The 26,351-nt window shown below is 36.6% G+C and overlaps 1 protein-coding gene across 3 annotated transcripts in view; it reads left to right on the top strand.

Annotated features, from left to right (window-relative positions):
• The window catches only part of pitpnm3 (PITPNM family member 3), a 169,258-nt gene that overhangs the window by 121,254 nt on the left and 21,653 nt on the right, over window positions 1-26,351 (top strand). For all 3 annotated transcript variants that reach the window (XM_038303410.1, XM_038303408.1, XM_038303409.1), the window contains exons 6-10: window positions 14,427-14,616; window positions 16,364-16,486; window positions 17,174-17,352; window positions 21,318-21,475; window positions 21,800-21,970. In XM_038303410.1, coding sequence (XP_038159338.1) covers window positions 14,427-14,616; window positions 16,364-16,486; window positions 17,174-17,352; window positions 21,318-21,475; window positions 21,800-21,970 — 821 coding nt within the window. The remainder of the gene's footprint in view (window positions 1-14,426; window positions 14,617-16,363; window positions 16,487-17,173; window positions 17,353-21,317; window positions 21,476-21,799; window positions 21,971-26,351) is intronic.

Here is a 26,351-nt window from a genome sequence, read left to right as displayed (position 1 = left end):
GTTAATAAGAATTGCTCATAAATTGTGGCTTGCTAAGCCACCCATTAAGGTCTGGGTTGTGGATGGGAGGCAATTAAGCACGAATCAAGTAGATACCAGTTTTTCAGTTTGTCATTTTAAAGCAAGAGGAAGAAAGTTGGTGGGGCAGAAAAATTATTCTCAAGGTTATGCAGTGTGAGATGATGCTGATTCGAGTTTTAAGCCGCTCACTTGGCTTTATCATTAATGGAACTCCTGGTCATCACATTACCATAAAACTGTGCAGAGGACCTTAGGATACCTCTCTGAATGGCGCTGTTACTTTCTAATCACAGATGTTATTCACCTAATGTGGAGGAGATTGTGTTGAACAAGTAATATGAGGTCAAATCATAATGGTGCAAATTAGTTTTTTTGGTTTTTGTTTTCAAGCACTTAAATTGGGTACATAAGATTTGCTAGTAACTTTTGCTTTTGAACTCTGCACCCTATAATTTTATTTATTTGCATGACCAATGAGGAAATAAAATCAAAGTGAGCTTAAGACAACTGACAACACAACTAAAACTTGCTGAAGAATCATGATTTTTACCTTTGGAACATTAAAGCTACAGTGTGTAACTTTTAGCGACATCTAGCGGTCAGACTGCAGCAACATGAACATCTCCCCCCCACCGCTTCTCCCCCTCAACAGTACGGGGAGCGTTACGGGACAAAATGTCTTCCACGACGTCCTCATCACCTACCTTCTCAAGTGATGAGGTTTGTTTACATAGATAATTCTACAGATAGTATTACATTAGTCTGTGTAGGGTATAGATTTCATGTAGACTTAAAGGAATAGTACACCCAAAACATGATTAGCCTTCATTTTCTACTCACCTCCATGCTGAACAACACTCTGGAGTACTTTTTTGATATCTCAAATGCATCTGGAGATCTGGGAGGCTTCTTGCTGTCTGCTGACATTCAAATAATGGAGGTCCATGGCGCCCGAGACAGAAAGGTCCATAAAAGTCCACAAAAACGTGTCAATATTCCTCCATACTGCTCGTCCAATGTAATCCAAGTGTCCTGAGTGGGTAGCATCCAGAATTTACTCGAAACGAAGTCATTTAGAATGTTTTTAGAGCATAAACAGTAGTGTATAGGATTTCCTAATAGCGCCCCCATGCGCGCTCGCGATTCTACGGAAGCCGGCAGACCAAACCAGCGCATTCAGCTCGGCAAAGAACTCATGCTCTTCCTCAACACTGAAGTCCTCAGACATTTTTCTTTCGTTGTTTCTTTCTTTGCACAGGTAAACAGCACATTTCTTCTTCTACGCTTGCATTATCGGCAGACCAGACGCTGAATGCGCACTTTCTTCCGGTTTGGTCTGCCGGCTTCCGTAGCGTCGTGAGCGCGCATGGGGGCGCTATTAGGAAATCCTATACACTACTGTTTATGCTCTAAAAACATTCTAAATGACTTCGTTTCGAGTAAATTCTGGATGCTACCCACTCAGGACACTTGGATTACATTGGACGAGCAGTATGGAGGAATATTGACACGTTTTTGTGGACTTTTATGGACCTTTCTGTCTCGGGCGCCATGGACCTCCATTATTTGAATGTCAGCAGACAGCAAGAAGCCTCCCAGATCTCCAGATGCATTTGAGATATCAAAAAAGTACTCCAGAGTGTTGTTCAGCATGGGGGTGAGTAGAAAATGAAGGCTAATCATGTTTTGGGTGTACTATTCCTTTAAGATAATAAATATACCCGTTATTTTTTCCACACCGTTGTGACGTTTTGGCGATCTCGCAATCGCTAGTTTGTTGGCTCTGCGCTGCCGTAGCGCAAAGATGTCTGCCTCCATGGCTGCGAGACCTGGTCCTATGTAATTATAAATAACGAATTCTAAGGCAACGCAAATATTAAGGTTAAGAGGCTGAGCTCGTAGATGATGATAAATAACATAGTTATGTATAATATATTACATTTCTGACTGTATATCCCTGTAATTATTACACACTGTAGCTTTAAACCTGACAAAGAACAAGTTAGACAGAAGTGGTTACAGTAAAGTCTGCTGCTCAACGTACAGTTAAAAAGGGGGAAAATGTACATTGATTTATTCAGTAATGATGAGGACGTCAGGAAATGTTGTCTGTGAGCAGTAGCCTGAAGAGCTAAGAAACATGTGCTCTATGGAGGATATAAAAGCTCTGGGCTGTGAGCCAGTCTCCTTGAGGTGATAGATGCACATATCCACACCTATCCACATCCTATTTATTTTTTACCTTTGCTCCAGTCCAGTCAACTTCTAGTCCCTGTATTTGGTTATCTTAGAGTATAATTTAGATTTTATGTTGTTATGAGCATTTGCTTTAATGTAGCTTGGACCAGCATTGTTTGTATTAGTAAACCATGTAGATATTGTTCTTCTCTAACTTCTCTACTCATAATCAGTCTGTGATGTTGTGTTCACAGACACAGCCCCAGAGCACTGTTCACCTTAATCACATATTATATGTTGCAGAAAATCAATCATAGAGAGCACAATAATACCATGGTATAAAACAAACAGCACATTTTCCAGTTTAAATAAAAAAGTCTACTGAGTCAACACAGTAATGTTGCAGGGGCAAACTGTTCCATAGTTTAGGAAATCTCAGTTAAATTCAGTTTATTTATACAGTATAGCATACATTCCCAACATGTGTCATTTCCAGGCATTTCCAGTACAGTCAAATTGGTTAAAAGTTTTCTATCCAAGGAACACCAGCTGATTGCAGCGACTAATTGATTCGACAGCAATCCCTCACACCAAGCATGCTTGTAGCGACAGTGGACAGGAAAACTCCCTTTTAAAAGGGAAAACCCCACAGCAGAACCAGGATCAGTGTGAGCAACCATCTCCCTAGGCCAAGTGGGGTTCAAGGACACAGACAGAGACATATAGAAAGAAATAGAGATATAAAAGGCAACTGTCAACCGGCTCAACAGGCCGCCCCGTCCAGGAAAGACACAACAAGGCAGACGGCTCCTATAATGAGAGAGAGTGCATACAGTTAGAAAAACAGGACTACACTGGAAAAACAGGCAGAGCTCAAGCATCTATTAACAAATGTGTTGATGGCAGTGGGAAAGCTGATATTTCTCTCCAGGATGGTGTCACAGCCAAGGTGACGCTACTATGGTGAAAAAATTAGAGTGATTAGAGATTACCCTAACAAATACTGCAGAATGAGAAAATAGAGATAGAATATGAGCAGAATGATGAAAATGGGCCCCAATGTCCTCCAACAGTGTAAGCTTGTGGCAGTGTAACTATAGACATAGCTCAGGATAACCTGAGCCCCTCTAACTATGTTCTTCAAATCAAAAATGAAAGTTTTAATCCTAGCCTTGGGATTAAAACTTTCCTTAGAAAGGTGTCTGCTTCATGGACTAAAACTGGTAGTTGGTTCCACAGGAGAGGAGCCTGATAACTAAAAGATCTGCCTCCCATTCTACTTTTAGAAATTCTAGGAACCACTAGTAAACCTGCAGATTGAGAGCGCACCGCTCTGTTAGGGACATAAGGAACAATCAGATCTCTGATTTAAGATGGAGCTTGTGCATTTAAGGCCTTATATGTAAGTTTTTAGCCATAATAAGAGACAACAGGGAGATTTAGGACTTGGGATTGAAGGCTAATTGTTTACAGTATGACACAAACGATCAGGAAATTGGGAAATCAGAGCCCAGTAGGTGAGAACAAGCACATCAATCCAAATTCTACAATCCATTGGGAGACAGTGCAGGGAGTATATGAGCTTGTTTACTAGATTTTGAATAGCTTGCAGGTGTGAAATTAAAGATCTGTCAAGACCGCTGAAAAGAGCATTACAGAGGTATAATCATAATGACACAAATGTATGAATAATGTTCTCCTGATTAGGGCTGGGTAAAAAAAAATCAATTTAACCAATTGATTCTTTAAAGGATTGATTCCTTTAAAGTTTTGCAAAATATTTAAAGGATAAATATAATAATATAAAGATGTCACAGACAACGCTGAAAATATGGTTTGCGCAGTGAAAAAATGCAGCTCATGCATGCTGTGTCCCCGCCGTGTCACGCCTGCTTGCTCGTGTGAGGCTTCACTTTTTCACTTTTCACAAACAGGTTTGCACTTGACAGTTTTTTCACATCTCAAGTTTAAACTGTCCAGTTTACAAGTTTGCAGTTTGTGTTTAATATGACAGGAAAAAAAAAAAATACATGAGTATTTTGAAACACAGTTGAACCACTTTTATTACTGTGAAAACAGATTGAATCGAAATTAATCGATTTAGAACTGCATGAATCAAAATCGAATCGATTCAGGACTTAGGCAAAAATACCCAGCTCTACTCTTGATCTGCTTAGGGGACCATGTCTCCAGTTTTAGAGAGATTTTTAATAAAAGGAACAGAAATGAGAAATGGATCTGATTTGTTAGTGTAAGACAAAAGAGAAGTCAAATGTTCCACCTAGATTTTAGAAGGTAGGTAACTAGGAACTATTATCAAGCTCTCTGCCGACTTTGTAGTTAAAAGAAAAAAAATGCTGGAGATAGAAATGTCAATGTTTCATTACTGTGGGGTCAAAAACCCCAAAATTGGCAAATCATTTGATTTCAGTTAGTCTATTTTAATATTATTACTACTATTTTAAATTCAGAGAACAATTTATTTTGTAATGATCATAAGCGATTTACCAATAGTAGCATCAGAGACTCGACATCATCATACAATAGTGTCTTTCTGTTTTAGTGGATGAAAAAAAAAAAAATTTAATTTTCCCAAAACATACATTCTAAGAGTACTTATCAAATTTGAAAAGCAATGATATTACAGACTAGATTATTTTATGATTTGTCACTAACATATTTGTGCTCTATACTACATCTTTAGATCTGATTATTTTTTGTAAATAATTGGCAAATATCTAGAGCATATTTTCGTCAATGTAAGGACATAAATTGTATTAATGCTAACAGTGTGGTGCAAGATCCACTGATGGGAAGAATTTAATACTTTGAAAAGAATAATTTCCCTTTGAGAAATAATATCTTCCAAGTACTTCATTTGAACTCTCTGTAGAGATTTGTACCTGGCATGTTTTTCTTTTACAAACTTTTAGATAACCTTTTGATAGAAATATTTTCTTACTTTCAATAAGACACTGCACAGTACAATCCAAATCACAAAGAACCATCTGTACCAGAATAGATTGCTTGACTTCACACCCACCAGTTAATTGGTCACTTGTCAAAGAGGAAATTGTGTTTAATTTTTAAGATTAAGTGTATCTATTAAACGCTTACATAGTTTAGTTGATATGCTGAAGCAGACAGCTAAATTATTTTTTTTAAATATTGGTAATGATGAAGTTAATGGGGACCATTAATGCTGTACAGCCTTCAGTTCCTGGGGTTATATATCTCCAAACTGCAACAGCAAACATACCCTACAACGGCATGATTCTTGTACAATCTTATAAATATAACAGGTCCTCTGCACAGTTTTTATAAATATAACAGTGGCTGCTTTGTTAACAATATATCATTACATGTATTTTCTTGCATTTCTGAACACGGCAGCAGGTGTTAAATGTATTTTGCTCTTTTGTGTTTGGAATATAAATTTACAATCTCTTCTTTATTTTTTTAAAACCAGTTTAATTTTGGGAGGAAATTCATGAAACAAGGAGCTTTTGATGAGACTCTAATAAGAGCAACACATACAATAGTAGGAGTTTTTGCTAAAATTATTCTGGACATCTGCCAATTGTCACACAACCAAATCGGCATTTACTTGCCTTGTAGATCCTTCTTTTGTTGCTTAACATTATTAAGGGCTGGACGTTGATGGTTGATTTTTATTAATTAATTAGTAACATTTGACTGCCAATTTCCAATTGAATGAAATTGCAGGGTGACACTACTGTGACTGACATCTATTTTTAAGCTTTCCTTGTGCACATCTAGGTTATACCAGTCCCATCTCAATGCCTCAACTAGTAACATACCTTTTTCACCTTCCCATAACCTTTACTGGTGCACTTTCATTTTCTTAAAAAAAGGATCCAATTATATTTTAAATCCGATGAGCCATATTGTGCCCTTATGGATTTAAATGCTTAATTGAGTCACGTAGACATAATTTCCTTAATGTTTGAAAACATACAACTTTAACATGTGACTTACTGTTCTGAAAGTTGGTAGATGTCAAGTCCTTCTCATTCTTCTCTCCTCTTTATCACCATTGACTCCATGTTCCCCTTCATTTCCCTCCTCCGATTAGGCGTCAGGCTCAAACATATGGGGCTGCAGCTGCAGGACCTGTTCAGTGACCGAATTCTGTTTGTCATCCATTGATCACAGTCTCTTGATGAATATTTAAGTATTTTCGTCTCTATCTCTCTCAGTGTTTGTATCCACCATGTTGGCTAGCCAATGTCCTGGAGTGAAGTCACACTTCTGGGTTTGGCATAGGCAAAAAAACGGAACCCGGATTTTTCTTTTAAAATAATGCTTTAATTTTAATTTAATAATAAAGCAGGACACTTTCAATAAAACATTCCACACTATTTTAATGATATCTAAGGCTAGGACATGTTTTGAAAATCTCAGCAAACTGAAAAGAAAACATTTAGTACACAGCAACGCTTTGATTCAAGATTGTAGAAACAGTTTCATAATGTGTTGAGCCTGACAGGTTGGGGCAGGATCTAGGTATTTGTGGTAAGCACTGATAAGGCTGATTAGATACAGCAATCCCTGCAACTGGTGAAGCAAGTGGAGATAAGGTGGAAAAGAAGGCATTCGCTGTCAAGTCTGTTCTAGTTTTATGTGGATTAATGATTTGTACTGTACTGTAGTTTCAAAGTCATAATAAAGAGGTATTATGTTTCCATCTTTAACTCAATGCATGGATAGTTATTGCATTTTTGTATCCTTCTTTGAGATCAAACAGCATTGAAAATAGTCACTGGGTTAAAGGAGCACCCTCAAAATGCTCACTTTGTCTAGTTGAAAGCCTCCCCCCAACTTAACACAAATAGACACCAAATTCGTCACACACTTCCAAACTCAAGCCATTTTTCTTAAACCGTTCAGGTCTATTCTCAGCAGGAGATCTAGCTGAATAGAAATATAAGCACTGAGTGCCTGTAAACCTCTTGATTATGGAACTGCGTAAAGCTGTGGGAATCCAGTCCCCTGAAAGTTAGCATTCACTCACACACAAAGACATTGAAGGCAGGAGGCTGTGGGAGCTGAAATCTAAAAGGTTGATGTGACTCTTTTCTCTTTATTTTTAGAGACCACTTTGAAACATGACAGAGCGAAAATTCTAAAGCAAGACATTGAAAATAAAGATTTTTACACTGATCACCTTGTTTGGAAAAAAAGTGATATTTATTAATTGAAATAAATAAATTAACTTTAAGATACTACCTTGAATTCTCATAAGATACAGTATGTTACAACTTGTGCAGCAATTTTGCTATGACACACCAAACAGAAGGAAAAATAATATATCTACCCATTTTTTCTCATATGAGGTCAATACCTAGTCCCACCATTTTGATATGGGTCTGGAGAGGCTTGACTGGCTGAAGGGACAGGCAATATGGTTGTCTTTCAAATCTCTCTGCATACCATAGGACATGACTGTGACCAATCAACACAGAAAATGAGGTGAAATAGTTAGACCAGAGTTAGCTGTAACCTCTATAGTAGGATTTATGGGCTAAAAAACATGTTGCATTTCTATTTATTTTTATTTATTTTTTTTTTTTTGCTACATCCCACTGAAGATTACTTACCATTTGTAAATGAGAGGAACCTCATCCACCAATGATTATCTTGGAACTCCTTGGTGGCCAGCATGTTGCAACATTTCTTCTGTAGCAACCAGGACTCAGGGCTCCTGAAAAATAACTGGCTAAGATGTGTTTCCATTAAACTGAAATAAACATTTTAGGCAAACTATTAAAAGGTAAAAAAAAAAAAGAAGGAATACAGATTTGCTATGTTTCTAATCGGTTCGAAGAGAATTATCCAAGCACTGCGTAGCTTATTACCATCCGACACCATTGTCAATTTTGTGTCCTCAAGCATGGCTGTAATACACAGGAAGTAGAGGCTAACACTGTCTCCAGATCCGTTATAATTAATGTGTTGCTATGGGGGAAGTTTTTCTTACGTTAACATATCAGTTAGTATTGGGGATGTTGCTTCCAGCCCTGTTTACCTGCATAAGAAGATGTGGGAAGACGGCATCAGCAGAAAAGGCTGTTCAGTCATGTGAGTAAAATAACCCTATATCAGAGTTGATTTAAAAAAAAAAAGGATTCCCTCTACTGTGTTTGCACATTAAGACTTTTTCACATAAGCAAAAAACCACCTCAGGTGGGTATGAAATCTGTTTGGCTAATTTAAGGAAGGGTATTCAAATTTTGCCATTTCCATCAAGCTTTCCTGATGGGATACTTCAAAATGTGTATTAGAAAAAGCTGAAGGGAATGCACCTTATGAATGCTTTGAATCTTGTTGTGGTGTTCTTTACCCTGTAGCATGGGTCCAATTTTCTCTGCCTCATTTATCTGGTTCTCCATGATACAACAATCCCACTACAATCATAGGCGGATTGTGACTCAGTCCCATTGTTTTGCCATCAGCAAGCTGTTATATCAAAATATTTGCCGTATCCATTCGGCATAACTCCAAATCTATCTTTTGTTTCTATGACTGACATCAGTGTTGTTATATTTTCTACCCTCAACGACAAATACAATTCAACTGTTTCTGTACCGCAGCCAAAGCCAAGTCAAAAGATATCTGGGGGCTAGTGGCAGCCATTGTTAACATCTTCTCTCCTACCATCCTAACTTTGGCATCATTACATATAGCCCGCCCCCCCAACTCTCCTCTTCACGATTTGATTGACTGATCTTAGGTAAAGTAGCCAAGCTTTAATTGGACAGTAGCCGCTACTGAAAAGGAAATAGATTTGCTGCCATAATTGGGCATAATGATAATAATTGGTCTTAGCCAAGCAACAGGTTGGAGAAGGGATCAATATATTATTTCTTTATGCACGTGCAGCAAAATACTTTATTTCATCTTCCCAAAAACCATCGGAGCAGTATGACATAAATGTTTAAGGTCCTACCATCATAGTAACCATTGTATTAATATTATTTTTCAGAAACTGAGGAATAAATTATTTAGTCACTGTTAGTAATATATTCAAGGATACTGTATATTCAATTTATCCTCGATAAACTCAGTAGGCTTTAAATAATACAGACCTTCTGATTTTGCGTCTTAGTTTGTCCCTGTGTGTAAAATGGTAGAAGTTAGAAGAAAATAATTAATTCAACCATATTTTTCTTATTATTAAAGTCACATCAATAAAGAACATTTAAACATGACTTTTTGCTGACATGGTTGTGTTTTCAAGTTAATTAATATGCAGCCAGGGGCACCTTTTATTAAGATGTGAGGGAAAGGTCAAGTCTAAATCCTTAAGATACAATCTGGACTCTTTCAAACACTCTTTGTACTAAATGAGTAATGAAGATAAAAAGATTCAGTCCTGCAAACAGTGCCATTGTTTAATTTCTTTTTTTTTTTTGTGGCTGTTTATTTCAATAAAGGTACCATAGTAAGGCTGCAATATTAAACAGTCTATAAAATAATCATAAGCTCAGCTTAATAAAGTATATAAAAATGTTGAAAAGCTAATATTTCTATAGAGAAAAGATTATTAAGCATCCTCCTAAACCCCAGATGTTTTAAATTACCAAAAGGTATGTCATTTTGTTCTCTATTTATTAATTTTATAAAAATACATTTTATGATAATTTGGCTTTTTTATTATGCACAACCTTTAATTCTTCTGAGATTTCTCTTACAAAGAGTTTCCATTATATGTACTGTACTTTTTTTCTAGTACTGTTCTTTTCACAACTGTGGTTAACTTTTGGTAATGTTTTTAATACACATACACAAAAAAGTTTAGATTAGTTGATATGACCACAAGAATATCTGAATTTGTAATGTTGTATGTCTTATGTTGAATAATGATCTCCACCAAATGGGATGTGAATGCAGACTTTCAGCCCCCTTCCTAAACTTCTTTTTAAGTAATGCTAAGGTGAGACTTGACAGACAGCCAAAGTGCGAGAGATCATTTACAGCAAAATTGGTGCATAACAATTGCCATTGTTAATATGATTTCTTTCATTTTTTTTATTAAAGTTTCTTTCCATTTCAGTTATGACTTGTATAACATTTAATGTCATTGTGTGATTGTTACAAAACCACATTAGACTGAAGAATCAACTTCAAAAGTTGGTTGCACATAGGGACTCAGATTGACTGATGTCGACATATTTGGAATATTTGTCTTAAAATACTGTATAAGTTAATCTCTAATTGACTGCATATGTGTATAAAAGCTAATGATTTGCAAATCTATCATTATATATTTTTAAAGCCACTATAATCATGTTTTTTAAGCCTCTTAAGGTCAGTTATGGACAAATATATGATAACATTATGCTATTAGAACAATAAGTGTTTTAATTTGTCATGAAACTTTGTTATTTTTTTTGTTTTCAAACTTGAAGAAAAACAAACCTTCATAGGGAAGCCTGCCTCTCCTGTCTGGGTGCCGCACATTTCACCAAATCCCTGTATCCCACCATTTCTAACAGCTGAACAAAGTCTGAGACCTCCTACTGTACAGCCAAACATCTGATTTTCACTACTTAGACATTAGCTAAAAAAGAGAGGTGGCTTACATATGCTTATTAGCTGCTAAAAAGCCACCATGTCTCATCTTTGTAGTGGAATTTTGGGGTTTGTTTACAGTGCTGGTATAGCCTGGTTAAGGTAGCTGCATTCTGCAGGGAGTCCTCTCATTGCACGTTTTTACAGGTGAACGACAGGCTGCTGCTCAGACAGCACAACCCATGAGATTTAGGCAGTGTAATACGACTCTGATTTGGATGAAGGGATACCATTGTAAAGTAGTTCAAAGCTTAATTTTTATTTTTATTTTTTGCACAGGAATGTTTCTTGGGTGCATCTCAAATGTAGGCTTAAATGTAAGACTTGCTTTTTTAGTTTATAACAAGTCCGAGTTGAAATGGACTTAGGATTTAAATCTGATTCATATTGACTGTTAGCATTTTAGATATGGGATGACACAAAATGAAGTTGACAGGAAAGCTAAGTAAGATTCACGTTTTAGGATGGTTTCAGATGCTGTGGTGAATATATGCTGAGCATCATAATTATTATTCCCTCCGTCCTTCCCTGATATGTCTCTACACTTTTTTTGACTCTTCAAGGTATGCTATTAGCACAGCCATGCTGATTTTTTATTTGTCTTTTACAAGACAACCTCAAGATTTCTGCATGTAAAAATTCAACTGGTGTTTTGCCAAGCAGAAGAAGCTGACTGAAAAAGCTTAACTTTGTCTGTGTAAGTGCCTGATGCAAAGCTCTGCCCCCCAACACCCATCTGTCAGTGTGATATGTCAGCGGGGATTGAGGAGGTGGATTTGTCTCTTTGCTTGTCAGAGACTGACTGCTTAATGTCATGATGCTGGAAGTACAACAATCACACATCATTTGTTTCTTCTTGGAGGGTCTTTAAAACCCCCTGCATTATTTTTCATCTTTGACTTCTATTAAAGTAAAGAATTAGACAGTTAAAAAAAAACATATTGTTACAAACCTTTTTCTTAAATATGTGTTATGTTTAATTGTTCTTTCTATTACTGGCCTGCTATATCTAAAGCAACTTGGTGAAATTATCCTAATGACAAACATAAAGCTTGTGTGTCCCTTGGAGTTTATCAAGCTTGTTTAATTAGAGCCAAACATCATTAACTGTGTGATACCACTGGACCTACTAATAAATACAGACAGTCTAATTAGCAGAACAACATCTCCCTTGTTTCAGGAAATAAACACTTTTTTTTTTACTTTATTAGGTTTTATCAGATGATTTGAGTAAAATCTCCATATTCTTTTTTTTTTTTACTTAAAAAAAAATAGGTATATGTTAGGAGAAGGATGTGAGATAAAGGTTGAATCAAATGCATCATAACACCAAATAAACCAGGCAATAAATAAAATATTTCTGTTGGGTTCCACTGTAACAGCCTTCCCTCTTTTTAATGCAAAACCCTGCTAGTGCTGCAGCAATATGTAATTAATTTTCCTCACCATTTTGGCCACTCAAAATGAAATCAAGCAGGGCACCTTTTCCTCTGCTTGATGCCTTTTTTGTTATAGCCACTATCTTTAAAGCATCCGTCACAGCAGGTCTCCCCATCTTCACTCGTGCACCAGTCCTTCAGTCACAAACCATTCCTGACAAAATCCCACACTCAATTTTACCTGTTGCTAATTCCTTGGCATGGGCTGATAGTAAATTCTTACTATACGAAGAGGATGAGCTTTAGTTGTCTTGCCTCATAAAACTTTGTACTAACTTTATGTAGTAGCAAGACTACTGAATGACTGAAAATCAACATAAGAGAAGGAAGTTTGGAGTGGCCAAGCCAAAGTCAGGAATTAAATTCAACTCAGATACTATAGTATGAGTTTAAATGCTCTAGACCAGGGGTAAAACCACTAAATAAATGGGAGAAATCATATGTTAGCAGAGCAGTAACCTGTAAATGAAACAATGGAATCAAATGTTTAATATATATACACCTTTAACACTGGCAGAAAAACTTATTTAAATCCAGGAAAGATCCGCTTTTAGTGTCAGTGGGAACTGCTCACTCACACAGTTGACACGTGTCTAATAGCCTAGTTGTAAAAAAAAAAAAAAAAAAAAAAAGGGGGATGGTTATTTATTTATTTTTTTTGAAAGCATACATAGTCTAATTAATAAAGTCTATTAACCTAAAGCAATATGCATGGTATGGTTGTTACTGTACATGTCAAGTACGCAGATCATTGACCTCAACCAAGGCACCTTACAGTAGAACTGCAGTCAAGCCCTGGACTGGCATGGCTATTACTGCCCCTACATCATTAGGGACAAATGCAGAGGACAAATTTCCTACTTGGGTCAGCTACAGTATATAGTCATGGTAGGCCACTTCTTTGTTTTGCTAAGGCTACTTGTAAGCCCACAGCCCGCGAAATGTTGAAAGGGCAATATTATTTCCATTATTATTAACATATTGTAGAATTTTGACACATTCAGCAATAAAATGTCACAGGAGATAGTATGGGGGGATTGTCATTTAAGTAGGGAGAGGATTTTTAAGGTTTTTTTAAGAAGGGGGATGCCAACCCCCCTCAACCGTGTCTGCCGGGTCAAACGACTCAGCAAGCGACCCACATTAAAATTGGCACGGCTATTTTACACGATACCATGGAAAGCAAGGTACAGACGTCAACTCACAGCGCCAGTTGCTTCTGATCTAAAAAGCCAAAAAAAACCTGTTTACATTCTTTAACATGGCACAGCGCTGGTAAGAGGGATTCGGACAGATAAAAGAGTGAAGTTATAAAGAATACTGACTACGCTCTGGCTCCTGTCCATGTTGCTCTCAATTATTTAATTCCCAGACTTCTGTCTCACTGGTTACATCATCAACGCTAGCCCAGCGTGACGCTGTCATCAGACATGCAGTGGTTAGTACCACTAAACAAGGTTATTTTGATCTAGATAGGAAGCTTAGCGAAAGGACATGTGATGGAAATATGGTCTGCAAGGCACCCAGTCAGGTGTTTACATGGTAATCTACGGACATCGACAGCTTCTATCAAAACAGCGGCAGGGTTGAGCAAAATAGAGCATGAGAGGGGACCAAGAATGGATGACTGAAATTGTACAAAACCCAGTCAAGTTTCCTTTTTTTGTTCTGTTGGCAAAACAGATTGTTAGGATTAGCATGGCTGGTCATAGATGGTATATGTTGAATTGAAGGGCTTATTCTAGAAACAAATATTTTATTATTGTTCTTTTCTGGACTCAGGGCCTTGAAAGGATGGCAGCAAGGTGATGAAGTCTTGATGATGTTGACTTTTTACTTTCATTTTAATGGGATGTCTTGTTTTGAGGGTATGTGTACTTTTTTTTAAATTGTTGTTTTTTCAGGCCTTTAAATAATATTCTTACACCAATCTTGTACATGAATTTATATATTCATTGAAAGTCAAAACTTTAAAAGGTTGGCTGTGAAAATGGTAACTGTTGACAAAACCTTTATCTATTGCATAAGATTTTCAAGCTTTGCTTTATTTAATGGCTTATTTAAAATATAAATGTGAAAAAAACAGAACTGCAAAAAAAGCTATTAAAAGATCTGTTTTTTTTTTTGTCTTTGTCTTCATTTATTTGTCCCTGATTCCTTGTATAATTGCTTCAATCATCTTCTCTTTTGCAGTCTGAACCCATACAGCTATGATGAGAGCTGTGTGTCCAGCAGTGTTGACCACCTGCCTCTGGCAGCGCTCCCGCTCCTCGCTATTGTGTCCCCACGCTACCAGGACGCTGTGGCGACTGTCATCGACCGAGCCAACCAGGTTTATCGCAGCTTCCTGCAGTCTGACGATGGCCAGGGATTTACAGGGCAGGTCTGTTGTTGCTTCATCTGTTTATGAAGCAGAAGGGAATGTTATCATCAGTGAATAATGGGTTCTGGGCAGAGAAGTAAAAATGGTTTATAAGAGGGTTGCGTAATCTTTGGCTACTTGTGGGAGCCCAGCTTGTCGAGGGGCCTTACATTTTGTCTTCCACACATGGCAAATCATAACAAATTATATTTTCTGATGAGGTAATCATTTTTGGGAAGATTATTCACAAAGGAAATAATTCAGGCATTGGATTTGAGCTGTGGAAAGTAGATCATGTTTTTTTCCATTTTCAAACGCCCTGAAGCTTTTGAAAATTACATAATTCTAATACTTTGTTAGCACAGGAATAAGAGCTGAAAACATCTAGATCAGACATTTAGTCACAAAAAAGCACTGAAAAGCCTTCTCTAATAATTATATTTCCATTATTATGTTGTCACAATAATACTAAGAGTAAAGTATTGATAAAAGTGTCATAAATTTTGACTTCTATTTTACCAAAGTTTTGTTTGAGTATGAACTTTTACATTCCCTTTATTGTCTTTCCCTCTTCTTTTTGAATATATTTAATTTCCATCTTGTGGTTAAGCAGTTGATTATGATTCCTGTAATTAGCTCTGGCTATAAGCAGTTCAGCTCCACTCATCTACTTCATCAACTAAACAAATAATGTGATTTTGTTGTTTTTTTTGTCAAGCATAATGGCTTTGTGAGATGAATAAAAAGAAAATAAAAAATCTGGACTTGAGCATCTTTTCGTGATGGTTTTAACATTGTCACACATTAGTGTGACATCTTAAACCGTAGTTGAAAAAATGCCCACACTCACTTAAAGTAGTATAGCTACACTCGATACAAATCTGTGGTATTTTTATTTATTAGAGAAAAGAAAAATTAGAGAAAACTTTTCCCGGTTGGTGTTGCCTAAATCACCTCCATGTGATGCCAGTCACTGCTTGTAAAATGGACAAAGTCACCAGTTGAATGAATCATGCATTTCCACCCCTGCTTTAATTAAGGCATATGTCAAGAGTTTGACTTATTTTTTGAATTTTTTTTTTATACAAAACCTGAAAGAATGACAGGTTATTATTTCAAGAGGATAACAATATTATATAAAAAAAAAAACACGAGTGTCCAACTTGAGCGCTCTTCCTAGCTGCCTGTCAAAGAACTTATGTAATGTAATAATCGCAGTTTATTATGTGCTGTGAAAATTGGGCAATAAAATCCTGTTGAAAGGCTTCATGTTATGCTTGAATGTGGCATTTTGAAAACTTTCTTCTGATTAGCAAAAAGGGATTTTATCTAGATATACAATACTTTTTACTCTTTTTACACTTTCCACACTTAATTGAACAATTGTTTATGAACATCAGAAATTTGTCTTGTCACTGAAGTTCAGCATTTTCTGCTTCTCATTAAAATGAATTTATTCATCTCAGCTCAGTTTATTCATCTAGTTAACGGGCTGAATTAAACCAACTAAACTGCTTTAAACTGGAGCAACATTCCCCTATGTGCACTCTTGAATGCCCACATATTCATGCAGCAGTGGCATTAGGGGACTTGTCCAGGGGCACATCATCATACGCCTGGAAAAGCAGAGTCGGCTAAAATATAATCTATATATGGCCTTCCACATACTCCTCCTCTTTTCTAGCTGCCATCCTGTTGAGACATCGCTGACAGAAGCTGCCACCTAAGGATGAAGTTGAACTTGAAATGGTGTGTGCTCTTTGAACAGGTTTGCCTGATGGGCGACTGTGTGGGTGGAGTGATTTGCTTTGATGCCTTGTGCTTCAGCAACCACCCGAGGCCTGGTAGCCCCAACAGCAGCAGCAGGAACAACAGCACAGAGAGCCTGAAGGTAGGAGCTCAGCATTCAAGTGATAACACACACGGTGCAATTGTGTGTGTGTGTGTGTGTGTGTGTGTGTGTGTGTGTGTGTGGGAGAGGTAATGAGAGAAATTTTGCCCAGCACTGCATAATTACAACATCATGATCAAGATTGCATGCTTTTGTTATGTCTTGTATTCATCAGTGGGCTAAAATTACTGCAAGAGAGAACATGCACACTTTTGGCAATGTCCTTGGTACAACTTTGTTGCTTCCCAGAGAACAAATAGCTACTCTCATACATATAATCGGCCTCCTGCTATGTCTTCTTTCTGCCATTTTTTCTCTACAAAGAGCTTTTAAGCTAAACCTCTATTCTCCAGAGGATTTGTCCTTGACACCAGTCTAACAAAAAAGGGCATCAATGATTAAATGTATTCTCTGTGTTGCTCACAACCTGTTTGCTCGTATACTGGGATTTTCCAGGTTCCTGAACGGCATCTTTGGCTGTTCCTGTGCCGTGTGTAAAATATTTACCAAAACATTATTGTTAACTTTGCACATTAAAGCCGCTTTTTTTCCATGTTTTTGTCACCCAGTCCTTTTTCACCACTAAAATATTCATTCCTGCTTCAACATGTATCTCCTTCCCATCCTATTATGCAATTCCCATTCCCTTTTGGAGGTTTTATATTGAGTTCTCCTTCTTTGCCGCAGGATAACACAGGTCAGCTGCGGCAGTCGAGTCCTGGTTTGAGCTCAAGCAAGAGGCTAAGTAAGAGCAACATCGACATTTCTGCTCCCAATGAAGGCCAGGGCGGCCCTTCACTGAGCCGCAAGCAAAGTGACTCGTATGATGGGGACTCTTCCACAGGCCAGCACAACTTTTTTTCCAGGTGGAATATTAACACAACCCATTTTACTTTTATTCTATAAAAGTATTTACCCTTTAAAAAATGTCTTCCATCTTTGCTTTTTTGTCAAACCTCGATGTTTCTGATAATCTAAGAAATTTTAATATAAAATAAGGAAAACCTGAACAATTTCAAAAAGCAGTTTTCAAATTGTGATTTCTTAAAAATGTTTGTAAAAGTAATTACTCCTTTAAACAATTGTCCCCCCTTGGTGCAACAGTGACCATAAAACATTTGCTATAACTGGTGATGAAATGCTAATTAGATATAAAAGGGATTTTAAAGGCAATTGAAAATCCTGTTTATCATCAGCAAATGTTAATTTCATGATTATTTTTACCAAAAGGTAATTTTTTCTTCTTAAATTGAAATACTGTTGTGATGTTACATCGAGCTCTGCTGTGTTTGATTGGGTTTTATATGATTAACTAATAGAAAATGCTACATGTTTAGTCTTAAGACTATTATAATGTCATTATTAGAAATGTTTACACAATGCACTTTTGATATTTTAACAGCTGGTTAATTTCTACTCAAGTTCTTAACTTAAAAATTCTGGAAAATTTAAGAAGCCTTTGTTTTACGTCCCAAATTGCATAAGGTGGAGTTCTTTCAAAAAAATCCTCAATGCAGATTTGAACCACAACACAAACAGTCGACATTGTCAGGGATGAAGTTGTAGAGAATTTAAGACAGGATTTGGTTTTAAAACAATAACCAATGTTTTTAATATGCTACGGAGCCATAATCAATGCACAGAGCTATGTTCTGTGTTCATCTTTAAAGGAAAGAGTTTAGCACAGCAGACCCCTGGCTCCTCAATCTAAATCTTCAGGCCAGGCTTACCGGAGAGAAGCATCCAAGAGGCCCATTGAAACTCTGGAATAGTAGATAGACCCAATGGTTACTTTTGACAAGATAGATTTAGTTATGTATAAAACTAATTCTACACCTTAAACACACCATCATTGTAGTAGCAGCATTATGCTGTGGTAATGCTTTCCTTTAGCGTGGACAGGGAAACCTGGTCGGTGAAAAGGAAGATGTGTGGTTGTAAATGCAGGGCAGTACTGCAAGAAATCATGTTAGGGGGCTGCATGTATTCTATACTTGACAACTTTACAATATTTGCTTCCATATCTCTGTTTCATGTATTGTTCTGTTCCATAAAATACACAAATAAATCTTTAAGTTTGAAGCTTCCACAAAGTTTCAGGCATGGGAATCTTTTTTTTTTTTTTTTTTTTATGTAAGCATTTATGGATAATGCATAATTTCTATATTTAAACTTCTTCTAAATAGTCAACTAAATATTAATAAAATATCAGATAACTGGCCAAATATGTTCATTAATTGCAGTTGTGCTGTTGTCCATATATCTTAAATATCACTTGCCACTTAGCAATGAAAAGATAATGGGTTTATGCGATGACCTATATGTTGTCTATTAACCTTGTTTTTCCTGTAAAGTGTCAGCTCCTCTTGCTACTACTGTTTATTGATATATGCTGCTTTAAATGACTATTTAGCTCTGCTGGTAGACCAAAGGCCTTTCAGTTCATGTTTCAGACAGTCTGAGGTCAAATGTAAACTTATGGTTCCTTTGCCTAAGCTTGGATAGACCTGGAAGAATTACAGCTGCCATGTTTACTCATTCAAAACAATTGGCTTTGATTCCCGGTCAGCCACCTGACATAAAGTGCTATATTCCCAGTGATGCCACACAGTTTATGAAGGCTGAGCTGTAACCTTTTACACCCTTTTAAACTCCCCTATTAACTCTTAAGGCTGCACAGACAATTTCCTCCACTTCTGCTCTGTTTCCTCTCAGATCCCTGTAGATATTTTCCCAGTCACCAGGATGGCTAATTAAGCATCATTTCCTGATCCTCCCATCCTAGATTGATGTAAAGGTTTCATTAGTTCATTTTGCATTCATCAGTGCTTTGCACTGAAAGTTTCCCCTGGGATGATGTGCAAATGATCCTTTCTTTTAATGACTATTTGAAGAATTACATTGAAAGGCTAAGTTGATTTTTCAGAAATGGCATTTCTTTCAAAAAAAAAAAAAGAATATTTTCAATGATTTTGTACCATAGATATTATTGCAAATACTTTTAAAGATAAATCCAACACTGTTTAATGAAATCATTTAAATAGTCATGTTTGTCTAAAAAATCTCTCTATCCTGATGTGTTGAAATATGTTCCCCATTATGATAAAGACTATATAATATAAATAAAATAGCTAGATATATAAGTAATATATAGAAGAAAACTACAGGAAGGTGGTTTTGTGACATCAATACGGGCAGGAAAGTAGTTGCTAAGCAAACACATTTTTGCTAATAAATAGAACGGAAGTCTAAGAACCAGGAGAAGGTGACCAGTGATCAAAAGCTTTAAGACAAAGAGGTTGAGAAGTTAATCTGGCAAAGAAATCCAGGAAAGACACAATTGTCTGAAAGAGTATTTGCAACCTCAGGTTACATTCACATTGATGATGAATATTGCAGCTAGAGCTAAGGATTTCAATGTTATCTCTACGCAGAGAGTGAATATGGAGCAAAGCTAAGTGAAATAAAGCTGAGCGAGGTTAAGGGGAAATTTAGGGAGGTGAACAACCCGGTTTTGGTAAAGTTGGCGACATTTGATCGTTGCATCGCCTGCGAATGAAGTTGAAAAATCTGAAATTTAGTTTACAGTCTGCTCCTCTGCTTGGTTTTGATGTGTGTCAAGGCTGAATGTGAGCTCAACCATATAAGAAAAAACTTACACTTGAGTTGATAAAAGTAAAATATTTTCATGTAGCCGTTATAATGCTGCATGGGTACGTGTATCCCCGGCTGGGAAACAAAGACTTATAAATATTCAAACATGGTTCAAGCAGGCTGCTGCAAAACCTATTTTGGACAAATTGGACTGAAGTTGAATGAAGTTGCACTTGCTTTTGTTCATTGTTCCTTTGTCTGACCAACTTTTACACAAGCTTTAGGTAAAGTGACAAGGGTCTAACAGGATCTTTACAATATTTCTTATAAAGAGGAAAAAAGCTAGTTTTCTATTTTCCAAAGCAGAGAAGCAGGATAATACCATCACACTTAACTTATGTGATGTGTCTTTTCTAAAATCCATTATTGGTATTCTGCAAGATACAAGAAGATGCACAAAAATCCGCAAAAAAACCTTAATTGCTTTCTAAAACAATTTTGATTCATTACAAAACAAGTGGAGAAGGTTTCTACTTCTGCTATAATAATCATTGCTACTGTCCATGTTGTATTGAATCAAAGAGCATTTTCAATTCTGTAAATAAGATTTACTCTTTTTAAAATGTAAAGATTGCAACAATGTTGCACAGTACTAAAAAAACAAATAGATGATGAAGTGGTTACAAGAGAAAACAGGGCTTAAAAGGGCCACAGAAGGCAATCAGAGGGATATTGATTTGGCTTTTAAAAATGGCTTGAAATTGCTGGCAAATCCTTCCTCCAGTTGTAGGACTTAATGGGGAAATGTTGGCTGGCTGTTAAAGCAGAGGGATGGAGCCAGTCAGCAGCAGAGGATGTGACTGTGACCAGCCCTGCTGTTTAAACAGCTGTCAGCATCATACAGCCAGTGAAAGCTGAGCGAGGAGCTGCTCAGGTTTAGTCATAAAGGCTTGGTGCTGACAACTAGTACAGCGTGATAAAACTATCCAGCTAACATCTGAATCAGAGTAAAGTAAAAGGATTTCTGACTCATCTTAGTCTGGACAGATATATTGGATTCAGCATAGGCTTAGCTGATTTTTACATTTTTAGATCTATCCTAATAAGTTATCATTCTTTACTGAACTAATCTCTGCTAAGACTTAAAGGGCACTATTTTCACAAGAGGATGCTGAATACTTGACTAAAAGCAATACCATATTGGCTTTCCTCTAATGCATTTTTTTCCTATGTTCAGTTTGATGAAGGAGAATGTGGAGGTGCGTGGCGGCAGCAGCACCAGTCTGGTGTTGAATCCAGGCCGCTTCGACTTTGAGGTGTCAGACTGTTTCCTGTTGGGTTGTCCTCTGGGACTGGTGTTGGCCATGAGACGCACTGTGCTGCCTGCCATTCAGGGTAAGAATCAGACGCATGTAAAACAGGGAACTTTAAGTTTGTCTTATTTTTATTGTTGTTTTATTTATAATTACCTTTTTTAGTAAACAAAAACTAGACTTAGGATGGAACCAAAAAGAGTTCTCTCTGTAGATGTGAAACTGAAATTTTTCATGTTTTATTTTTGCTTTTTTCTTACTGATTGCTAGAGTTCATTAAGCTGCTTAAAGTTCTAACTACCTTCTGGTTCAAAATAAAGATTAAACATTTTTTTTTTTTTGTAGAAAACAACATAAAAGAAAACTTCCTAATTGTCATACTTCTCTGCTGTTTTCTCTTTCTAAGTGGGCCAGCTGCGTCCAGCCTGTTCCCAGATCTTCAACCTGTTTTACCCCTCAGACCCTTCTGCGTCCAGACTAGAGCCCCTTCTGCAGCCTCTTTTTCATAAACTTCCACCGTTCGCTGTCCCACGCTATCAGCGCTATCCTCTTGGAGATGGACGCTCGCTGCTCATCGGTAAGATGGGATTTGGCGCAGAAAGAGTTTTTTGAAAATGTTAAAGCCTAGTCTATGTTTTTGCTTGGTTGTGTTTTGTATTTGTTTGGGTTTAAGTTCTATAAGGTGATGTGAAAGCCTTGAGAAGTCCTTTGATGGGGCTTAATTTTACTTCAAAGTCGTTTAGATACATCCTAAAGTAAATTTTGATGTAGAAACATGCTCCCAGATATCAATAGAGAACACACACAGCATTAATTCCATCTCAGTGAGTTTTTCCTGCAGAGGAAGTATTAAATCAAACCCTGAAGCTGGTGGTTTGAAATGGTTATACTTCATCTTGCTGGGTTGTGGTGCCTTCTGCTCTCTACTGCTCTGTGAAGACCAGGTAGAATCTGCTGGATATGAGTGCATGGAATAAATTAGTTCTACTGTTGATTCTCTGGAAGACTGAGTTCTTAAAGAGATGCTAGAACTGTTTAAAGGATGTTTAGCTCATTGCTGAGAAAAGCATTACTTGTTTGTTTATTTTTTTTACGTCTATAGAGAAAGAAAGTAGGACATTCACTCGTTCATCCTTACAGACTTCCACCATGAACCTACATAAAAAGACAAGGCTTTTTTCCTTGTAAGAAAACCTTTAACAGAACATCCTGCCATTGCTAGTAGACTTTGATAAAGCAGGTGTATGACCTACAATGTCAATCATTTAATTTTAAAGATGAAACACTTTCTCTTTTTTCTCACAATTCAGACTTTTTATTTTTTAATGAGTCAAACACATTGACAATCTATGTTTTTTTTTTATGGAAGAAAGTTGTGTTTTTTTTATACCACTTGATTTGTTGCCTTTCTTTTAAAATGTCTGGTGTTCCTCTGGGATTTATTTTTTAGCTACTTTTATTTCAAATTAGATTAGTTGTAGTTACAATTGGCTGCCCGGTGGGGCTTTGGAAACATTCAATTTATGAAAGAAGGTATCAAGACACTATACTAGCAAATCAGAGTTTGTACAAATTAGTTGTCACTTTATAAATGATTTAATCAACTTTTAATTTAAAAGTCTCATTAAATAAAATCTAAATCTTATTTTATATGCATAAAACAAAATGGCAACAAAATGAAATTTACAGGGAGACAAATACACTGATCCATGCTACTATCAGGAGCAGATAATAACCAAGCAATTCAAACCTCATACTGTACAAGCGTAACTAAAAGCGCATTCCGGATTCCATGTGGCAATCATTTAGTAAACAGAAAAGAACCCAGAATAGAAAAAAACTGTATGTAAAAGATTGTTCAATAATTCAGCAGTATATAAAACGATCATTACCAGCATTATCTTCAGACTTTGATCTGATATAAATTTCTAGACTTCCAAAATGTTTATTCTATAAGCGAAGAATGTCATTTTATTTGGAATGGTGATTCTGACAAGGAGTTTTTTTTTTTTTTTTTCAGAAATCAGAAATAAATTAATACATATCAAATCGGCCTGCCATCACCTTTGGTAATCACACTAACATTACTGGGGAAACTAGTGTATGGTTTGAATGGTAAATAATCATTGTATTCTATTTATGTTAAATCCCCTGGCAACAGATGAAGTCTAAAAATATTGTTCTAGTAGGACCTGTGCATCATCTCAAGGGGTTCCTCCTAATGTTGACTCTGTCTTCCATCACACAGTAAATTCAAGCCGCTTCAGATCTTATTGTACCAACAAATGGTCATTGTTATTGGTTATCATTCTCATAGAATGGCTTCAGATTGTGCCTCCTACCTACCAGTAAGCTCATTAGGTTGTTATCACTCAATTATTCCTAATCCTAACCCAAAGGTAGTTACCTTTTTCCCATGGAATTAATTAATCTATTTATGTGTAATCTGAAAATATTTTCAGTAGTTCTTCATGTATTGTACAAAAAAGAGAAAAAATATCAGAATGTGGCAAACCAAAAACAGAAAATCTTGTACCCTTTCAACTGAGTTGTTTTTAATCACAACAATAAATCTGTGACTTAAACATATAATTCATTCGAAGTAATACTTTAAAACATAGTTGTATTTTTTTAAATAGGTATATTTCAAATAAAGTAGATAAAAACTATAAAGTAGAAAAATAGTAGATGAAACTTATGGTGTTAGAGGTGGCCGAAGCGGCTGCTATCAATGATGAACTGCATTTTATCAACCATAAGAAACCAACTGGAAACCTACTGGGATATATATCATTACCCTTTCACAAATATCAAGTTCTGTTACATAGGTCTGTGTAATGCTGCTAATGTGAGGACGGATAAGGTCGTGGATGTACAGTAGGCTATTTGATTGATTGCGTATCACTCATAAACATAATTTTTCTCAATATGAAAATCATGCATTAATCCTCTTTTAATAATACCGATCATTCTTTAATTGTATCGTCATCAAAATGACATGCAATGCTTGGTTTTTAATGCCTAATGTGTGAAGACCCAGCAATTCTTTTTTTTTTTTATGCACAAAACTATGACAAAAATCTGACTAAATCAATAAATAAAACTATGTGATTGGCTGTAAGGAGTGCAGAGACAGAGCACACTCCAAGTTTATTGAACAAAACTTCCTACTGACCAGATTAGCTCTGGGGAAAATATTACTACGGTGGCAGAAACAGATAGAGGTTGAGTTAACTCTCTTTGTGAAATGGAAAGCTCTGATTTAAGGTTTAGGAAACCTAGAGTTTTCAGTAAACCTGCTTCTTGAAACAGACTCCAGCTGTCTTAATATTTTACTCTTGCAAATAATATTTCTCAGTGAAAAATCCAACAATTGCTTCTGGAAGATCATGGAGGATATCATTCAACCTTGCCATACTGTCAACACATACTGTAGACCTACTTTCCAGACGTAGCCCAGTAAAACTCCTACTGTACTTCTTTAGATGTGGCCACACTAATGATGATCTGATATTCAGTAGACTTGCCTGCTTCCACCTACCCAAAAGTAAATGGAAGCAGCAACAATTTTCATTCTCCTCACAGGCAGCGTTTCCATTGGTGGTTTAGGAATAAGATTGTAAAATCTCTGTTTTGGTGTCAGTATGATTCTATTGGCAGTAGTTTACTCTGAAAAATAATAACACAGCTAAATTATTTAATAACGTAATGATTGTCAAATTAAAAGCATTTCATGATAATAGGTGAGATTCTTGTTAAACATCTTAGGGTGTGTTCTTTTAAAGACCAGGATGTTTGTTATTCTATGTTTAATAGAAGATGGCTCTATTCGATCTGGTTTGATTATTTATACGCATAGGAACAGTGTTTCTATCAATCTGTAGATGTTTTACATGTTTTTGAAGTATGGATCCCATTTCAAATGTTTTGCTTTTTACTGCTTTTTGGCCTGAATACAAACTAGACATCACGTCTGTTTCTCCCTGCTTTATTAGGATGTGTAAGCTGTTTGTTTGTTTTATTCTAATTAACTACTTCTATGTTTAACCAGTCATAAAGCCTTGATGCATCTGTGAGCCAGTGGAGGGTGATGACAAAGGTTACGAAGTGTAACAGCAGATAGAGCGTCGACTTGCAGCTACGGCAGGTTTTAATTATAGGTCTGCATCTCGCTCCCATCGATCGGCCACATAGGCTGTCAAATTATGTGTTGAATTAAAAACAGTGGATGTGTGCAGTGGTTCAGTAGAAGCTGTTGTACACGTTACCGGTTTCCTGTTCTGTAATATAGTAATTAGTGGTTATGAAGGCATGGAGTGCCAAACACATCAGGGCTCCTCTGAGAATGACTTTGACATGAACACCCGTCACCTGTGCAGTTTTTATTATGATGAATGCTGCTAATACAGAGAAGCTGAGCCATTCTCATATTGATTTCCAGCTGTGGGTCAGAAGGAAATACTATCATGCAAGACATGCAATGCGCATGGAGTTATGGTGGCATCAATCAGGTGTGGCTGCTTGGAGAACTGTCTTCTAATGCAAAGGTTACAGTTTTTTCTCATCATTACCAGATGGGGAAGCTTAGAGGATCCCTTTTCATACGTTATTTTCCCCTTCATTCTGTCAAAATGTTCTGATGCCACATTGCAATCACTTTCCCATGCATGAATCCTTACTACTGTCATCAGCGGCTTTAATCTCAATCTCTCTGCCGTAAGAGATAGCTCTCTTCTTTGCCTCTCTCCTTTGTTTCTGTCTCGTCACTGTGTAGCCCTGTCTTCCCCGAGCACTGGCAGCACTAAGCATTTGAATTTCTGTGTTTTAGAAAACATGCCAGTGGCCTCTACTGTTTTCTCTCTCTCAATCACTGCCAAAGTAATGTTCTGGCTTCTCTTCACTCATTATCCTAAAAAAAAAAAGAGAAATGTCTGAAAATTCTTTTCAGTCTGAAAGAA

This window comes from Cyprinodon tularosa, unplaced genomic scaffold, assembly GCF_016077235.1.
Source record: "Cyprinodon tularosa strain WSP-4 unplaced genomic scaffold, ASM1607723v1 ctg51, whole genome shotgun sequence".
Lineage (NCBI taxonomy): Eukaryota > Metazoa > Chordata > Actinopteri > Cyprinodontiformes > Cyprinodontidae > Cyprinodon > Cyprinodon tularosa.
Note: the sequence above shows the minus strand (reverse complement) of the source record. Positions and strands in the feature narration are given on the sequence as shown.